Source organism: Miniopterus schreibersii (genome assembly GCF_964146895.1).
Source record: "Miniopterus schreibersii genome assembly, chromosome: X".
Lineage (NCBI taxonomy): Eukaryota > Metazoa > Chordata > Mammalia > Chiroptera > Miniopteridae > Miniopterus > Miniopterus schreibersii.
Genome location: NC_138104.1, coordinates 65,462,153 through 65,477,783, shown reverse-complemented (window position 1 = coordinate 65,477,783; position 15,631 = coordinate 65,462,153). Strand labels below are relative to the sequence as shown.

The following is a 15,631-nucleotide window of genomic DNA, read 5'->3' as shown; positions in this document are numbered from 1 at the left end:
CCTAAAAGGCTCATTTCGCCACCTCCAAAGTTTTTTTTCAATCAAGTTGTTTGGAATTGGTGACTGCCATATAGGTTGCGTGAGAAATACAGTCATTTGCAGTCTAAGCAGACTGCTAATATGACAGGGAGACATGGAAGACACCTCCCACGCTATCTATCATCTGCCCACAAAATTTTATCTAGTGTGGAAAAGAGCCAGAGGTGGTAGAATATTCATTCCCCATACTAAAAAATACACAAATATACACACAAAAGTAAGCTATGTGGGTGCTTGTTTTCAGGACAAACATTGTACCTTTGCTTCAGGTATGGTCCTACAGACGATGGACCAACCAGATAAGTCTGATGCTTAGTCCAATTGGAGAGTTATAAGTCACATCATAAAGTTATAAGAAAAAAGATGGAATGTAATTGCAGTCTAGAACAAAATACCTTCAACAGTTCATATATGCATGCAATCTTAAAAACAGGAACTATTTTGTATCAAGCTAGAAGCTTTGACCTTAAAAATGTCTTAATATTATCAGTGAGGCTCCTAAAATAAGGTACAAATATTTTAATACATACTGCTACTACAGAGATCTCCAAACTATGTAAAGTGTTTTAATGGTCCTTCTGCCTCAATAACTGACCCAGAACAAAAGTCATTAAAATGAGAGGTATAGGATTCCAAGATGGCAGCAGACGGAGTAGAAGCTATACTGACACTCTCCCAGGACACAACTGGAATTACAACTAAAATATAGAAAAACCATCCTGAATAATCAACTGCAACTGAAGACAAGCTGGAGAGCACCTTCGTAACACAGGATGAAAGTGGAGACCATACAGGGACTTGTAGTAGGAAGTGCAGAGGCACAAGAAGGCAGCTGGGCTCCTAGAGGAAGCAGCTGAAGGTGCTGAGGGATATCACAGCTGTGGGAGATTCCCAATGAGAACTCTGGGGCTTAAACCCCAAGCTCGACTCCCCAGGCCACAGCACCAAAACTGAGAACGGTACCCACATAACAACTAGCAGTGAAAAGCAGCAGGGTTTCTGTCTGCCAAAGAGAGATGGGTGGAAATGCAGGCACCTTCTTAAAAAGCCAACGCACAAAATTTTGTGTGAAGCCACTCACCTTGAGCTCCAGTGGAGGGAGGGCAGAGTGGACTAGAGCTGTGTGAGAATCCAGGACTCTGGGCTCTGGGAATAGAGCTCAGAGGGCAGCCATTTGAATTCCTGTGCTGAGTCATTTCTCCAAAGGCAGAGGACATCTTTCTCAGGCAGACATTTACCTTCAAAGCAGTTTTTGCCCGGGGGAGAAGCAACTGCCATGCCCTGTGAAGTTTCTACAGCCTGAGGCTCATTAAGAGACTGAATAACAATCAGCCAGTGGGGGCTTTGAGTCTTTGCCTGATTTCCTACTGGACCCAGGGCTTGGAAGAGCAGACCTTGGTCCTGTCCAAACACACCCAGTTCCAGCAGAGGGAAATAAAAGCTGTGGAGTGCGGAAAGCTTCAAACAGGGTACTCAAGGCCAGTCACAAACAGCATCTGACATTGACCTCTGCCAGAGACCATCAAAAAGACTGGGAATCCTACCAGATCTACCTAATAAACAGAAATAAATCCAAACAGACAGCCAAACTGGGGAGACAAAAAAACAAGTGCTAAATAAAAGAACAAAAGAATTCTCTAGAATAAAAGCAAAATGAAATGGAGATAAGCAATCTATCAGATACAGAGTTCAGAATACTGATCATAAGGATGCTCAACAGCATCAGAAAAGAAATGTAAACTATGAAGGAAATTAAAAATGACATAATAGAAGTAATAATTAAAAAAAACACAAAAAACACAGTGGAGGGAATAAAACAGCAGTTTAGAGGAAGCTGAGGATCAGATCAGTGAATCAGAAGACAGGGTAGAAAAAAATCAGTCAGGACCAAAAAGAAAAAACAATTAAAAAACAGGAGGACAGTTTAAGGGAGCTGTGGGGCAACATGAGGCATAACAATATTCATATCATAGGAGTTCTAGGAGAGTTAGAAAGTAAGCAAGGGTTAGAGAAACTGTTTGAAGAAATAATAGCAGAAACCTTCCCTAACCTGGTGAAAGATAAAGTCACACAGGTTCAGGAGGCACAGAAAAGTTCCGAGCAAGAAGAACCCAAATAGGCCCATTCCTAGACACATCATAACTAAAATGCCAAAAATTCAAGACAGAGAGAATATTAAAGGCAGCAAGAGAAAAGCAATCTGTTACCTACAAAGGAGCTCCCATAAGGCTGTCCGCTGACTTCCCATCAGAAACTCTACAGGCCAAAAGGGAATGGCGTGAAGTATTCAAGGTAATGCAAAACAAGGTTCTGAAACCAAGACTACTTAATAGATGGTGAAATAAAGAGCTTCCCAGACCAAAAAAAAGCAAAAAAAGGCTAAAGGAGTTTATCACCACCAAACCAGCACTACAAGAAATGTTAAAGGGACTGCTGTAGTAAGAAGTTGAAATACAGAAAAAGAGAAACAGGCATAAAGAAATAAATGGCAATAGATAAGTACCTATCAATAATAACCTTAAATATAAATGGATTAAATGCTCCAATCAAAAGACATAGGGTAGCTGAATGGATAAGAAAATAAGACTCAAATATATGCTGTCTACAAGAGACCCACCTCAGAACAAAAGACTCATACAGGATGAAAAAAACCCCACAAAACTTCTGGAGGATTCATAGTAGAGGACTTTAATACCCCACTGACTTTACTGGATAGATATTCCAGATAAAAAAATCACCAAGGAAACAGTGACTCTAAATGACACATTAGATCAGATGGATTTAATTGACATTTACAGAACATTTCACCCCAAATTTGCAGAATATGCATTCTCCTCAAGTGCACATGCAACATTCTCAAAGATAAGCCACATGTTAGGACACAAAACAAGTCTCTACAAGTTTGACAAGACTGAAATCATATCAAGTATCTTCTCAGACATTTATACCATGGAATACTATGCAGCTGTGAAAAATGAAGGGCCCCTTACCCTATGAGACAGCATGTAGGAACCTGGAGAGTATTATGCGAAGGGAAATAAGCTAGTCAGAGAAAGACAAGTATCATATGACCTCACTCATATGTGGAATCTAATGAACAAAATAAATCGATGAACAAAATAGATCCAGAGACATAGAAGCATGGAACAGATTGAGGGAATCTGTTCCCTCAGAGGGAATGCAGGGTGGGTGGACACAGAGAATAGTGTGGTGAAGGTTGGGGGAAGGGGTGTAGGGTGGAGGGGATCAATGGGGGAAAAAGGGGGATATTTGTAATATATATATATATATATATATATATATATATATATTTAATATATCTTTATTGATTTCAGAGAGAGGAAAGGAGAGGGATAGAGAGATAGAAACATCAATGATGAGAGAGTCATTGATCAGCTGCCTCCTACATGCCCCCGACTGGGGATTGAGCCCGCAACCCAGGCATGTGCCCTGACTGGGAATTGAACCCGATCGCCTGGATCCTAGGTCGACGCTCAACAGCTGAGCCACGCCCGGCCAGGCTGTAATATTTTCAATAATAAATAAATAAATAAAATGAGAGGTATACACAGACTTTGAAAACAACAATCTAAAGCTGATTTCTAGAAGCAATAGCACGTATTTCCTCACACATGTGTTCTACAGAACTCCTACACCACCACTTCTGAGCATCAAATTTGCTTATGAATACACACACCACTGATCAACACTAAATGGAAATCAACCCAGGTCCTTAGTAGTGAAGGTGGTGGCTAGAGGGTTCTTCTCAAGTCTATGGTTCTCCAATTTTACTTTACATTCACTGTCTTTACCTGTAACACTACTGGGCTTGATTTGATTCTCAAAGGTCACTCAACAAAATGTCCCAATTATTGTAAGAGCTTATAGAATGATAATTATGAAAAATTCCATCACAAAACTCCTAGCTGTCCTAGAGATTTGGTTATACCAGAGGTCAAATTGTGGCTGTTATTACATAACATGCACAGGCTCTTCTTCACAAACATGCCCCAAGAGACCTTTGTCCCTAAACAGCCATCATTATTCCAAGCCTCTTCCCTTTATTACAGCAAATAAATATGCATGTAGGTGATGTTTACATAAGAGAGAGATAAGGGCAATTCTAATATATATTCATCAAAGCTTTCTTGGAAAAGGCATTATTATAGGAAAACAGTTTTAATTCATTTGAATCTATAAACCAGAATGCATATAACTAAAATCTAACTGCCATTAATAATTAAGCTTCCAAATATATAGATACATATTGACATCAACTCTTAAATAGGAAGCTATAAAGGTTTGACTTTTCTAGATTCCAAGTATTTGCTTCATTTCATGAACAACATATAACTGATATTTTTCATGTAGGGGAAGGAAACAGAACTTAGCCAGCCAGCTTTCAATGCAGCTTAAATATGGCCATGGAATAGACAGAATAAGCTATATTATATTATACCACTGCCACTAAAATCATATTTAGCAAGGCTATTATTGATCCTCAAAGAGCATGACTGGTGACATATTTTCACCATGCATGTTTCAGATTCACCACATGCCACAGGGCCTATTGGCTTACCTGCCTTCTGTATTCTTCAACTGGATTATAAACCATCCATCCATCCACAATAAACTTTTCTTCATTTAAAAATGCAAATATTGGCTAGAAAAGGCAGAGACAAAAAATTCAGAGTTCAATGTGAAGAAACAAATAGTCTACTAATACTACATCCTTTGATTTTTCACCAGATTTACCTACCCTGAAATCACACCCAAACCTGAAACTTTCAACAAAGAAATAACAGTGAAAAAAAATCAGACTAGACTTATACTACACTGAAGATAAAAGTATCTTCAGTAATTACTTTTGATACCTCAATTTCTTTGGCTACAAACATTTCTTTTAAATATTTTTAAAATGATGTTCCACAAAAATCAGATTTTCAGGCCAAAAAATGCCTATCAATATTAAACAGTATTAGCAATCCATCAGATAAAAGCCACTAAAAAAAGCAAAAGGGAAAGGAAATTCAGGAATGATTATTAAAAAGTGCAACTGGCCCTAGCAGGTTTGGCCCAGTGATTAGAGCAACGGCGAGTGGACTGAAACATCCTGGGTTTGATTCCAGCCAAGGGTATGTACCTTAGTTGCAGGCTCGATCCCCGGCTCAGGTCGGGGCAAGTGCAGGAGGCAACCAATCGACGTCTCTCACATCGTTTCTGTCTGTCTGTCTCTCCCCCTTTCACTGTCTCCGAAAAGCAATGGAAAAAATATCCTTGGGTGAGGATTAAAAAAAAAAAGTGCAAAGGAAGCTGGCGGCACTCTGACAAGAAGCCCTGTGCACTTGCTCCCAGCCACAGACTGAATTTACAGCTAAAATACTGCATAGGCAGCTTAGAAAAACAAGGGAAATATACCGAATGAACATATTTCAAGTAAGGAGCACTGAAGAAACATCATAGTCTGGTAAGAGAGGGGGGTGTAGATAGGAGGAGTCCCCCCTGAAGCTAGTGCTGGGCTGCAAGGCATGAGGGTTAGAGGCTGCAAAGCTCCCTCCCCTTGGGTGTGGACAGGCATCCAAAAGCTGGGATCTCAAACCTGGAGCAGAGGAGAAGGGAAGGAGAGCCCATACACAGCAGGCTGAGGGAGCCAGGGGAACAGTGTGCCTGTGTGGAAGGGGCTGCACCTTCCCAAAGAAACAACATGCCTAATGGCGGCAAACAGGGCAGGAGACTTTTACCCCAGGTGCTGACTGCAGGAAAGGCTGTCCTGCAGGGTTTGGATTCCGAATAGAAAGGGGCCAGAGGGTTGCACTCAGCAGCAACCTAAAAGGGACCCTTTGCTTTCCTATAAGGCACTGTGTAGAATTCCAGAAACCATTTGAACTGTGTGGTGCAGGGAAAGGGAAGGGAGCCCTCCCGCCACCAGAGAGGTACCAGAGCTGCTGATGTGGCAAATAGGGGATTTTTGACCTTCTCTGAAGAGAGCCAGGATAGTGTGCAAAGAGCTGCCCCAGCTTTTCTGAGATCAGCTGTGCAGGGGACCTGAATGGGGCTGACTTTGTAACCCCTCCTGCTTGGATCCAAGGCTGAAGGGTGCCAGATCCTCACAAATCAGGTTTTCTGCCTGTTTGTTGCTTTGTGCGTTTTTCAGTTTTTGTCTGCTGAACGGACGTCCACCTTCCTGGCTTGCATTGGGTAGACACACCAGTGAAAGCTGCGACTTGTGTTTGCATTGTGGAGAGTTTGAACTGAGGGTCCTGTGATATCAGCCAACCAGAACTGGGAAAGGAGGGGTGAAGCACACCTGCCTCTCCAGGAGGCTAAGAGCACCACTCCCAACAGGAAAGGGGCTGGTTCAGCTCACTGAGACCCCAGATATCCCCTGCAGGGCACGGTCCTGAGGGGGAAGGCAGAACAGCTCACAGGATGACAATACAGGAATAAGACTCTCAGGGACTATTGTTTGGGAACTGGAGGAAAAGCTTAAAACCCCTTCTGGGGGCTGGGCAGGCAACATGTCCTCTTTTGATCAAACCCACTGAGCCCAGGCCTCTGAAACCGCCCATACAGAAAAGGCAATAGACTGAACTCAATCTGAACCTGCAGCAGGTCATTGTATGGGGAACTAGAATTGGAGAAGGGGAACTAGAATTGGAGGATTTGGTAGAAAAAGAGGAGTTGGCTTTGAAGCAGGGACTAACATCCCCACAGTGAGTGCCTGACAGCGAAATCTCTAAGTAAGGGGAGCAATAGCCCAAGCTACACTAGCTGGCCTGTACCCTAAAGACTCTCTTCAGAAGATTCTGGAGAAAGACCAGTCAACCACAATGGGGAGGCAAAATAGCTGACAGAAGGAGGTGGTCCAAAGAGAGCCTCAAACTAACCAGCTATGTAAGGACACGAGAGCCAAACCTAGACAGCTCCTGACATTGGTGGACACATAAGTACCTCATAGGAGACCCCGAAATAAGCATATAAAACAGTAAGCCTCAGACAACATAAGCTGATGAGATGAAACTCAGCTGGTTGACTTTTTAAAATTTAAATTTTTATTTAAAAAAAAAAAAGAAGGAAAAATCTATTTTAATTTTAAAATTGATTTTAATGTTTTAATTATTTTTTTTAGGATTTGTTCTGTCTTGCTTTGCTTTTATTTTAGTTTCCTTTGTTTTATCTTTTGTTATATTATAAAGATTTTGTTAACATTGTCTGCTATATTACTGGGATTATCATTATAATCAATAAGTTTATTGCTTTTCCCTATTGTTACTCCAGATCTCTTATTGGCCTCCTTCCCAGACCATGCTTTACCTCTCTCTCTCTTCTTATTCCACTGGCATAACATTTTTTTTTTCATTTTTCTCCTCCTTTTAGTCTCTGTCTTCCAGACTTTTTGATTGTTTTTGTTTTTTTGTTTTAATTTTTTTCTTTTTGAACCATTTTTTTATTTCTACTCTCTACACTCATTTTTTTGCTTGCCCTTCTTTCCTTTCAGACTCTTTTCTCTGCCCATTTATCTCCCAGCAGATTCTCTATTTTTAAATTTTTTATTTATTTTATTATTATTTTATTTTATTTCATTAATTAATTTTATTTTATTATTTTATTTTTACTAGTAGGATTAATATCCTTTTCTCTCTTATTTTTGGCTATACTATTTGTGTTTTCACTTTGCTCACCAATTCGACTTTCTCTTGGGTGGTTTTCATTGTGATTGTCAAGATATTTTTTAAGTTCTTATTTGTTTACCGGAAGTTTGGTTGGGTTTTGTTTTGACCTGTCAGCACATGTACAACAGCTCACATGATGTGGTTGGGGCAGAGCCTCACCGTTTGGCAACTTGAGAAGAGGATCCTTCCATGAACAAGTCAACAACAATCTAGACCCAATCACAACAGGAGAGCTCAAAGAACCCATAAAACGGTCACCCACAAAAGGAACACACTGAGAGCATATAGCTCAGAAGTATAAGGAAAACACACCTCTGGGTCTCACTGGACATACACTACAAAATCCCACCCCACAAGACTGGGAGACAGCAAATATATCTAATATACAGATACAAACACTAAGAGTCACTAAAATGGGGAGACAAAGAAACAACCCACAGACTAAAGAAAAGGAAATATCACCAGAAAAAGACTGTGATGAGATGAAGTTAAGCAAGTTATCAGAAACAGAGTTCAGAGTAATGGTTATAAAGATGCTCAAGAAAATTAATGAGGACAACAAGACACTTAATGGGAAGGTTCAGGGACTTAATGAAAGCTTCATCAGCATGAAAAAAGATATAGATATGATAAATAAGAACCAGGTAGAAATAAAGAATACTATATCTGATATCAAGAATATGCTGGAAGAAATTAAAAGCAAGGTTAATGAAGCAGAGGACAGAATAAGTGAATTAGAAGATAAGGTAGGAAAAAAAAACACTCAATCAGAGCAGCAAAAAGGAAAACACACTTAAAAAGCATGAGGATAGTTTAAGGGAACTTTGGGACAAAATGAAGCGAAACAACATTCATATCACAGGGGAACAAGAGGGAGAGGAGGAGGAAATAATAACAGAAAACTTCCATAAGCTGATTAAGGAAAAAGCCACACAAGATCAGGATGCACAGAAGGTTACAAACAAGAGGAACCCAAAGAGACCAGCTACAAGACACATCATAATTAAAATGGCAAATGTTAAGGACAAAGAAAGAATATTAAGGGCTGCAAGAGAGAGACAAGCAGTGACCTACAAGGGAGCCCCCAAAAGGCTGAGAGCAGATTTCTCAATGGAAACACTTCAGGCCAGAAGGGATTGGCATGAAGTTCTCAAAATAATGAAAAGCAAGAACCTGCAGCCAAACCGCTTTTTTCCAGCAAGGCTATCATTTAAAATTGAAGGTGAAATAAAGAGCTTCCCAGAAAAAAGGCTAAAGGAGTTCAGTATCACCAAACCATCATTGCAAGAAATGCTAAAAGGACTGCTTTAAGAAAAAGAAGAAATATTGAGAGAAAGGTACATTGGCATAAAGGGAAAAAAAAATGGCACTAAATAAGTATATATCAATAATAACCTTAAATGTAAATGGAATAAATACCCCAATCAAAAGACAAAGAGTAGCAGAATGGATAAGAAAACAGGACCCATATATATGCTGCCTAAAAGAGACTCACCTGAGAGCAAAAGATTCACACAGGCTGAAAGTGAAGGGATGGAAAAGAATATTCCATGCAAATGGAAATGAAAAAAAAGTTGGAGTAGCAATACTTATTTCTGACAAAACAGACTTCAAAATAAAGACCATAACAAAAGACAAAGAAGGGCATTACATAATACTAAAGGGACCAATCCAACAGGAGGCAATAATCCTTATAAATATATATGCCCCCAATATAAGGATACCTAAATAGATAAAAAATTTCTCAGTGGACTTTTTATTAAGGGAGAGATTGATAGCAACACAGTCATAATGGGGAATTTTAACACTACACTGTCATCATTGGACAGATCACCAAGACAAAAAATTAAAAGGGAAACGGAGACCTTAAATGACACACTACTTTTAGTGGATTTAACTGACATTTATAGAACATTTTATTACAAAGCAGCAGAATATACATTGTTCTCAAGTGCACACAGAACATTCTCAAAAATAGACCACATGTTAGGGCACAAAACAAGACTTTAAAAGTTCACGAAGATTGAAATTATATCAAGCATCTTCTCGGATCACAATGGCATGAAACTCGAAATCGACGACTATAAAAAAACTCCAAAACACTGAAACATATGGGGGCTAAATAGCATGTTAATAACAATGAGTGGGTTAGCAATGAGATCAAGGAAGAAATCAAACACTTCCTTGGAAAAATCGATCAAAGATGAACAGATAACCCAAAATCTATGGGACACGGCAAAAGAAGTCCTGAGAGGAAAGTTCAAAGCATCACAGGCACATGTCAAGAAAGGAGAAAGAGCTCTAATAAACCATCTTACCCAACAACTAAAAGTATTAGAAAGAGAAAAGAAGAAAAGCCACGGGGAAGTAGAAGGAAGGAAATAATAAAGATCAGAGCAGAAATTAATGACATAGACTAAAAAAAACAATTCAAAAGATCAAGGAAACCAAGAGCTGGTTCTTTGAAATGATAAATAAGACTGATGCACCTTTAGCTAGACTCAATAAGAAACAAAGAGAGAAGATCCAAATAAATAAAATCAGAAATGAAACAGGAGATATAACAACTGACCCAACAGAAATACAAGGGATTGTAAGACAATACTATGAGCTACTATATGCCAACAAACTGGACAACCTGGGTGAAATGGACAAATTCCTAAAAGCATGAAATCTTCCAAAGAGGAATCAGGAAGAGGCAGAAAACCTGAATTGGGCAATAACAACTAATGAAACTGAAGCAGTAATAAAAAACTCCCAGCAAACAAAAGTCGTAGACCTGAAGCACTTACAGGCGAGTTCTACCAAACATTCAAAGAAGATTTAACATCTGTCCTCCTCAAACTATTCCACAAAATTCATGAGAAGGGAAAACTCCCAAGCTCTTTTTATGAGGCCAGCATCATCCTAATCCCAAAACCAGATAAAGACACTACAAAGAAAGAAAATTACAGGCCAATATCCCTAATGAACATAGATGCTAAAATTCTCAACAACATACAATCAAACCACATCCAGCAATACATTAAAAAGATCATATACCACGACCAAATGGGATTTATACCGGGGATACAAGGTTGGTATAATATCTGCAAAACAATAAATGAGATACAGCCCGGCCGGGTGTGGCTCAGCGGTTGAGCGTCGACCTAGGATCCAGGCAATCGGGGTTCGATTCCCGGTCAGGGCACATGCCTGGGTTGCGAGCTAGGCAGCCGATCAATGACTCTATCATCATTGATGTTTCTCTCTCTCTCTCTCCCTCTCCTTCCCCCTCTCTGAAATCAATAAAGATATATTTAAAAAAAAAAAAAAATGAGATACATCACAGATGATGGATATTGTACATAGAAAACACTAAAGACTCCACCAGAGTACTACTAGATTAGATTAATGAATTCGGCAAGATAGCTGGATACAAAATTAACATCCGGAAATCAAGCATTCTTATACACTTAACAATGATCTCTTAGAAAGAGGAACTAAAAAAAATACCATTTACCATTCCAACTAAAAAAATAAGATACCTAGGAATAAACTTAACCAAGGGTGTAAAAGACCTATACGTGGAAAACTACAGGACACTGAAAAAAGAAATAGAGGAAGACACAAACAAGTAGAAGAATATACCACATTTATGGATTGGAAGAATTAAAACCATTAAAATGTCTACACTACCCAATGCAATTCCTATAAAAATACCAACAGCATATTTCACAGAGCTACAACAAATATTCTAAAAATTTATATGGAACCAAAAAAGATCCCAAATAGCCACAGCAATCTTGAAAAAGAAGAACAGAGTTGGAGAGATCACTTTACTGGATATCAAACTATACTACAAAGCCACTGTAATCGAAACAGCCTGGTATTGGTACAACAACAGAAATATAGATTAATGGAACAGAAAGGAGACCCCATGCCATTATGGTGATTTAATATTTGAAAAAGGAGGCAAGAGCATACAATGGAGTAAAGACAGTCTCTTCAATAAAGGGTGCTGGGAAAATGAGACAAGTACATGCAAAAAAATTAAACTAGATCACCAACTTACTCCATAGACAAAAATAAATTCAAAATGGATAAAAGACTTAAATGTAAGTCGCAAAATCATAAAAATCCTGGAAGAAAACATAGGCGGTAAAGTCACAGACATCTCACGTAGTGGAATTTTTACTGACACGTCTCCTAGGGCAAGAGAAACCAAAGAGGGAGATTAAAGATGTTGGCGGACTGAGTGAAAACTACACTGACACTCTCCCGGTACCAATCTGGAATTATAACTAAAATAAGTTATAATTAACTGCAAATGAAGACTAACTGGACGGAAGACTATTAACCAAGGATGAAAAGTAGAGACTGCATAGAGACCGGTAGGAAGTGCAGAGATGTGAGAGGGCTGGCTGGGCTCCCACAGGCAACAGGTGAAGGTCCGGAGGGATTTCTCAGCTGTGGGGGCTCCCACTGAAGACTGTGGGGCCTAAATCCTTGGCTGAGTTTCCCAGCCAAGAGCACCAGAACTGAGAAAGGTGCTCACATAACATCTGGTTGTAAAAAGCAGCTGGGTCTCTGTCTGCCAGGGAGAGATGGCGGGAACTGCAGGCACCCTCTTAAAGAGCCAATACACAAAGTTTTGTGTGCAGCCCCTCACGTTGGGCTCCAGGAGAGGGAGGGCAGAGTGGGCTGGAGCTGTGTGATGAGAATCTAGGGTTGTGTAGGCTCGGAGAGAGAACTCAGAGGGCACCCCTCTGGATTCTTTTGCCAAGTCATTCCCCGTACTACAAAGGATATCTTTCTCAGACAGACATTTTGCTGCTTTTGCCTGGGGAGGGAAGCAATTGCCCCATCCTGTTGGATAACCTCTAGCTAGTCCTACCCAGAGGAGTTTCTACAGCCTGAGGCTCATTAAGAGACTGATAACAACCAGCCACCACACTCTGGAGTTTCATTAAGAGAATCAGATTAATCAGCCTGCAGCCAGAGGCAGAACTGAGAGTGCATTGAGTCTTTGCCTGATCTGCTTGTGAACCCAGGCCTTGGAAAAGCAGACTTTGGTGTGCATCTTGGTCCTGTCCAAATGCACCAAGCCCCAGCAGAGGAGACGTCAAGCCCAGAGTTTTTGATAGTTCCAAACAGGGTACTCAGGGCCAATCACCAACTGCATCTGACATTAGACTATACAAGAGACCCTCCAAAAAGACTGAGAGTCCTAGCAGATCTACCTAACACTTAAAAACAAACCCAAAAAAGTAGCCAAAATGGGGAGACAAAAAACAAACAAACACACACACACAAAAAAACAAAAAGCAAGCTCCAAATGAAAGAACAAGAGAAGTCTTCAGAAAAAGAGCTAAATGAAAAGGACATAAGCAATCTCTCAGATATAGAGTTCAGAATACTGATTGTGAGGATGCGCAACAGCATGAAAAAAGATATGGAAACTATGAAAAAATGACCAGTCAGAAATGAAGAATGACACAGCAGAAATAAAGAATACATTGGAAGGAATAAACAGCAGATTAGAGGAAGCTGAGGATCAGATCAGTGAATTAGAAGGGTAGAAAAAAATCACTCAATCAGAGACCCCAAAACAAAAAAACAATTAAAAACCAGGAGGATAGTCTAAAGGAGCTGTGGGACAGCATGAGATGTAATATTCGGATTATAGGAGTGCCAGAGGAGGTCAAAAGTAAGCAGGAGTTAGAGAACCTGTTTGAAGAAATAATGGCAGAAAACTTCCCTAACCTCGTGTAGGAAAAAGTCACACAAGTTTAGGAGGCACAGAGAGTCCCAAGCAAGAAGAATCCAAAGACGCCCGCTCTGAGACACATCATAATTAAAATGCCAAAAATTCAAGACAAAGAGAGAATCTTAAAGGCAGCAAGAGAAAAGCAATCTGTTGCCTTTAAAGGAGCTCCCATAAGGCTGTCAGTTGATTTCTCATCAGAAACTCTACAGGCCAGAAGGAAATGGCATGAAGTATTCAAGGTAATGCAAAACAAGGATCTGAAACCAAGGCTACTCTATCCATCAAGGCTATCATTCAAAATAGATGCTGAAATAAAGAGCTTCCCAGGTAAAAAAATGGTTAAAGGTGTTTATCACCACCAAAGCAACGTTACAGGAAAGGTTAAAGGAACTTCTGTAATAATAATAAGAAATATATATAGAGAGAAAGGTAGGCATAAAGAATTGAAATAGCAATAGATAAGGACCTATCAATAATAACCTTAAGGACTTTAAGGGTGAGATCAACAGCAATACAGTCATAGTTGTGGACTTGAACACCCCACTGACTTTACTGGATAGATCTTCCAGACAAAAAGTCAATAAGGAAACAGTGACTCTAAATGCCACACTAGATCAGATGGATTTAATTGATATTTACAGAACATTTCACCCCAAAGCTGCAGAATATACATTCCTCTCAACTGCACATAGGTCATTCTCAAAAATAGATCACATGTTAGGACACAAAAGAAGTCTCTAAAAGTTCAAGAAGACTGAAATCATATCAGGCATCTCTGATCACAATGGCATGAAATTAGAAATCAACTACAGTAAAAATACTCAAAAACATTCAAATACATGGAGGCTAAATAACACGTTATTAAACAATGAATGGTTTACCAGTAACATCAAGAAAGAAATCCAAAACTTCCTGGAAACAAATGAAAATGCACAGAACAACAACCCCAAATCTATGGGACACAGCTAAAGCAGTCCTAAGAGGGAAGTTCATAGCACTACAGGCCTATCTCAAAAAGCTAGAAAAAGTTTTAGTAAACTATCTAACCATACAATTTAAAGAATTAGTAAGCTCCCCTGCGAAGCTGTCCAGACAAGGGCTTTTGTTTGCTTAGAGTTTTTTTAATTACTGCTTTGATTTCATCAGTTGTTATTAGCTTATTCTGGTGTTCTGATTCTTCTTGACTCAGTTTTACATGATCTCCCTCATATGTAGAATCTAACAAACAACGTAGACTGAGGAACCAAATAGATACAGAAAAGCACAGAACAGAATGATGAATCTCAGTGGGAAGGCGGGGGGGGGCGGAATGGGTGGGGAAAGATTAATGAAATTACTTGTATTCATATATGCATAACCCATGGACAAAAACCATAGTGTGGGAATGGCCTGGAGGGGGGCCGATACGGGCTGGATGAGATCAATGGGGGGGAAAAAGGGGGATATCTGTAACACTTTCAACAATAAATGTAAATTAAAAACAAAAATACAAACAAAAAAAGAGAAGCAAAAGAAACAATAAACAAATTGGACTACATCAAACTAAAGAGGTTCTGCGCAGCAAAAGAAATCAGCCTCAAAATACAAAGAAACCCCATGGTATGGGAGAACATACTTGCCAAAGATACATCTGATAAGGGGCTAATTTCCAAAGTGCACAAAGAACTCATACAACTCAACAAGAGGAAGACAAACAATCCAATAAAAAATAGGCAAAGGACCTGAATAGACACTTCTCCAAAGAGGACAAATGGCCAAGAGATATATGAAAAAACCTTCAACGTCGCTAATCATCAAAGAGATGCAAATTAAAACCAATAAGGTATCACTTCACACCTGTCAGAATGGCTACCATCAACAAATCAACAAATGATATGTGTTGGTGAGGATGTGGAGAAAAGGGAACCTTGGTACACTGCTGGTGGGAATGCAGAGTGGTGCAGCCACTATGGAAAACAGTATGAAGGTTCCTCAAAAAATTAAAAATGGAACTGCCACTTGACCCAGTGATCCCACTTCTAGGAATATATCCTAAGAATCCTGAAACACCAATCAAAAAGAATATATGCACCCCTATGTTCACAGCAGTGCAATTTTCAATAGCTAAGATCTGGAAACAGCCCAAGTGCCCATCAGTAGATGAGTAGATAAAAAAGCTGTGGGACATTTA

At 39.6% G+C, this 15,631-nt stretch overlaps 1 protein-coding gene across 5 annotated transcripts in view; it reads right to left on the bottom strand.

Annotated features, from left to right (window-relative positions):
* Nucleotides 1-15,631, bottom strand: part of MTM1 (myotubularin 1) — a 115,330-nt gene that overhangs the window by 28,163 nt on the left and 71,536 nt on the right. For all 5 annotated transcript variants that reach the window (XM_081124977.1, XM_081124978.1, XM_081124979.1 and 2 more), the window contains one exon: nucleotides 4,619-4,702. In XM_081124977.1, coding sequence (XP_080981103.1) covers nucleotides 4,619-4,702 — 84 coding nt within the window. The remainder of the gene's footprint in view (nucleotides 1-4,618; nucleotides 4,703-15,631) is intronic.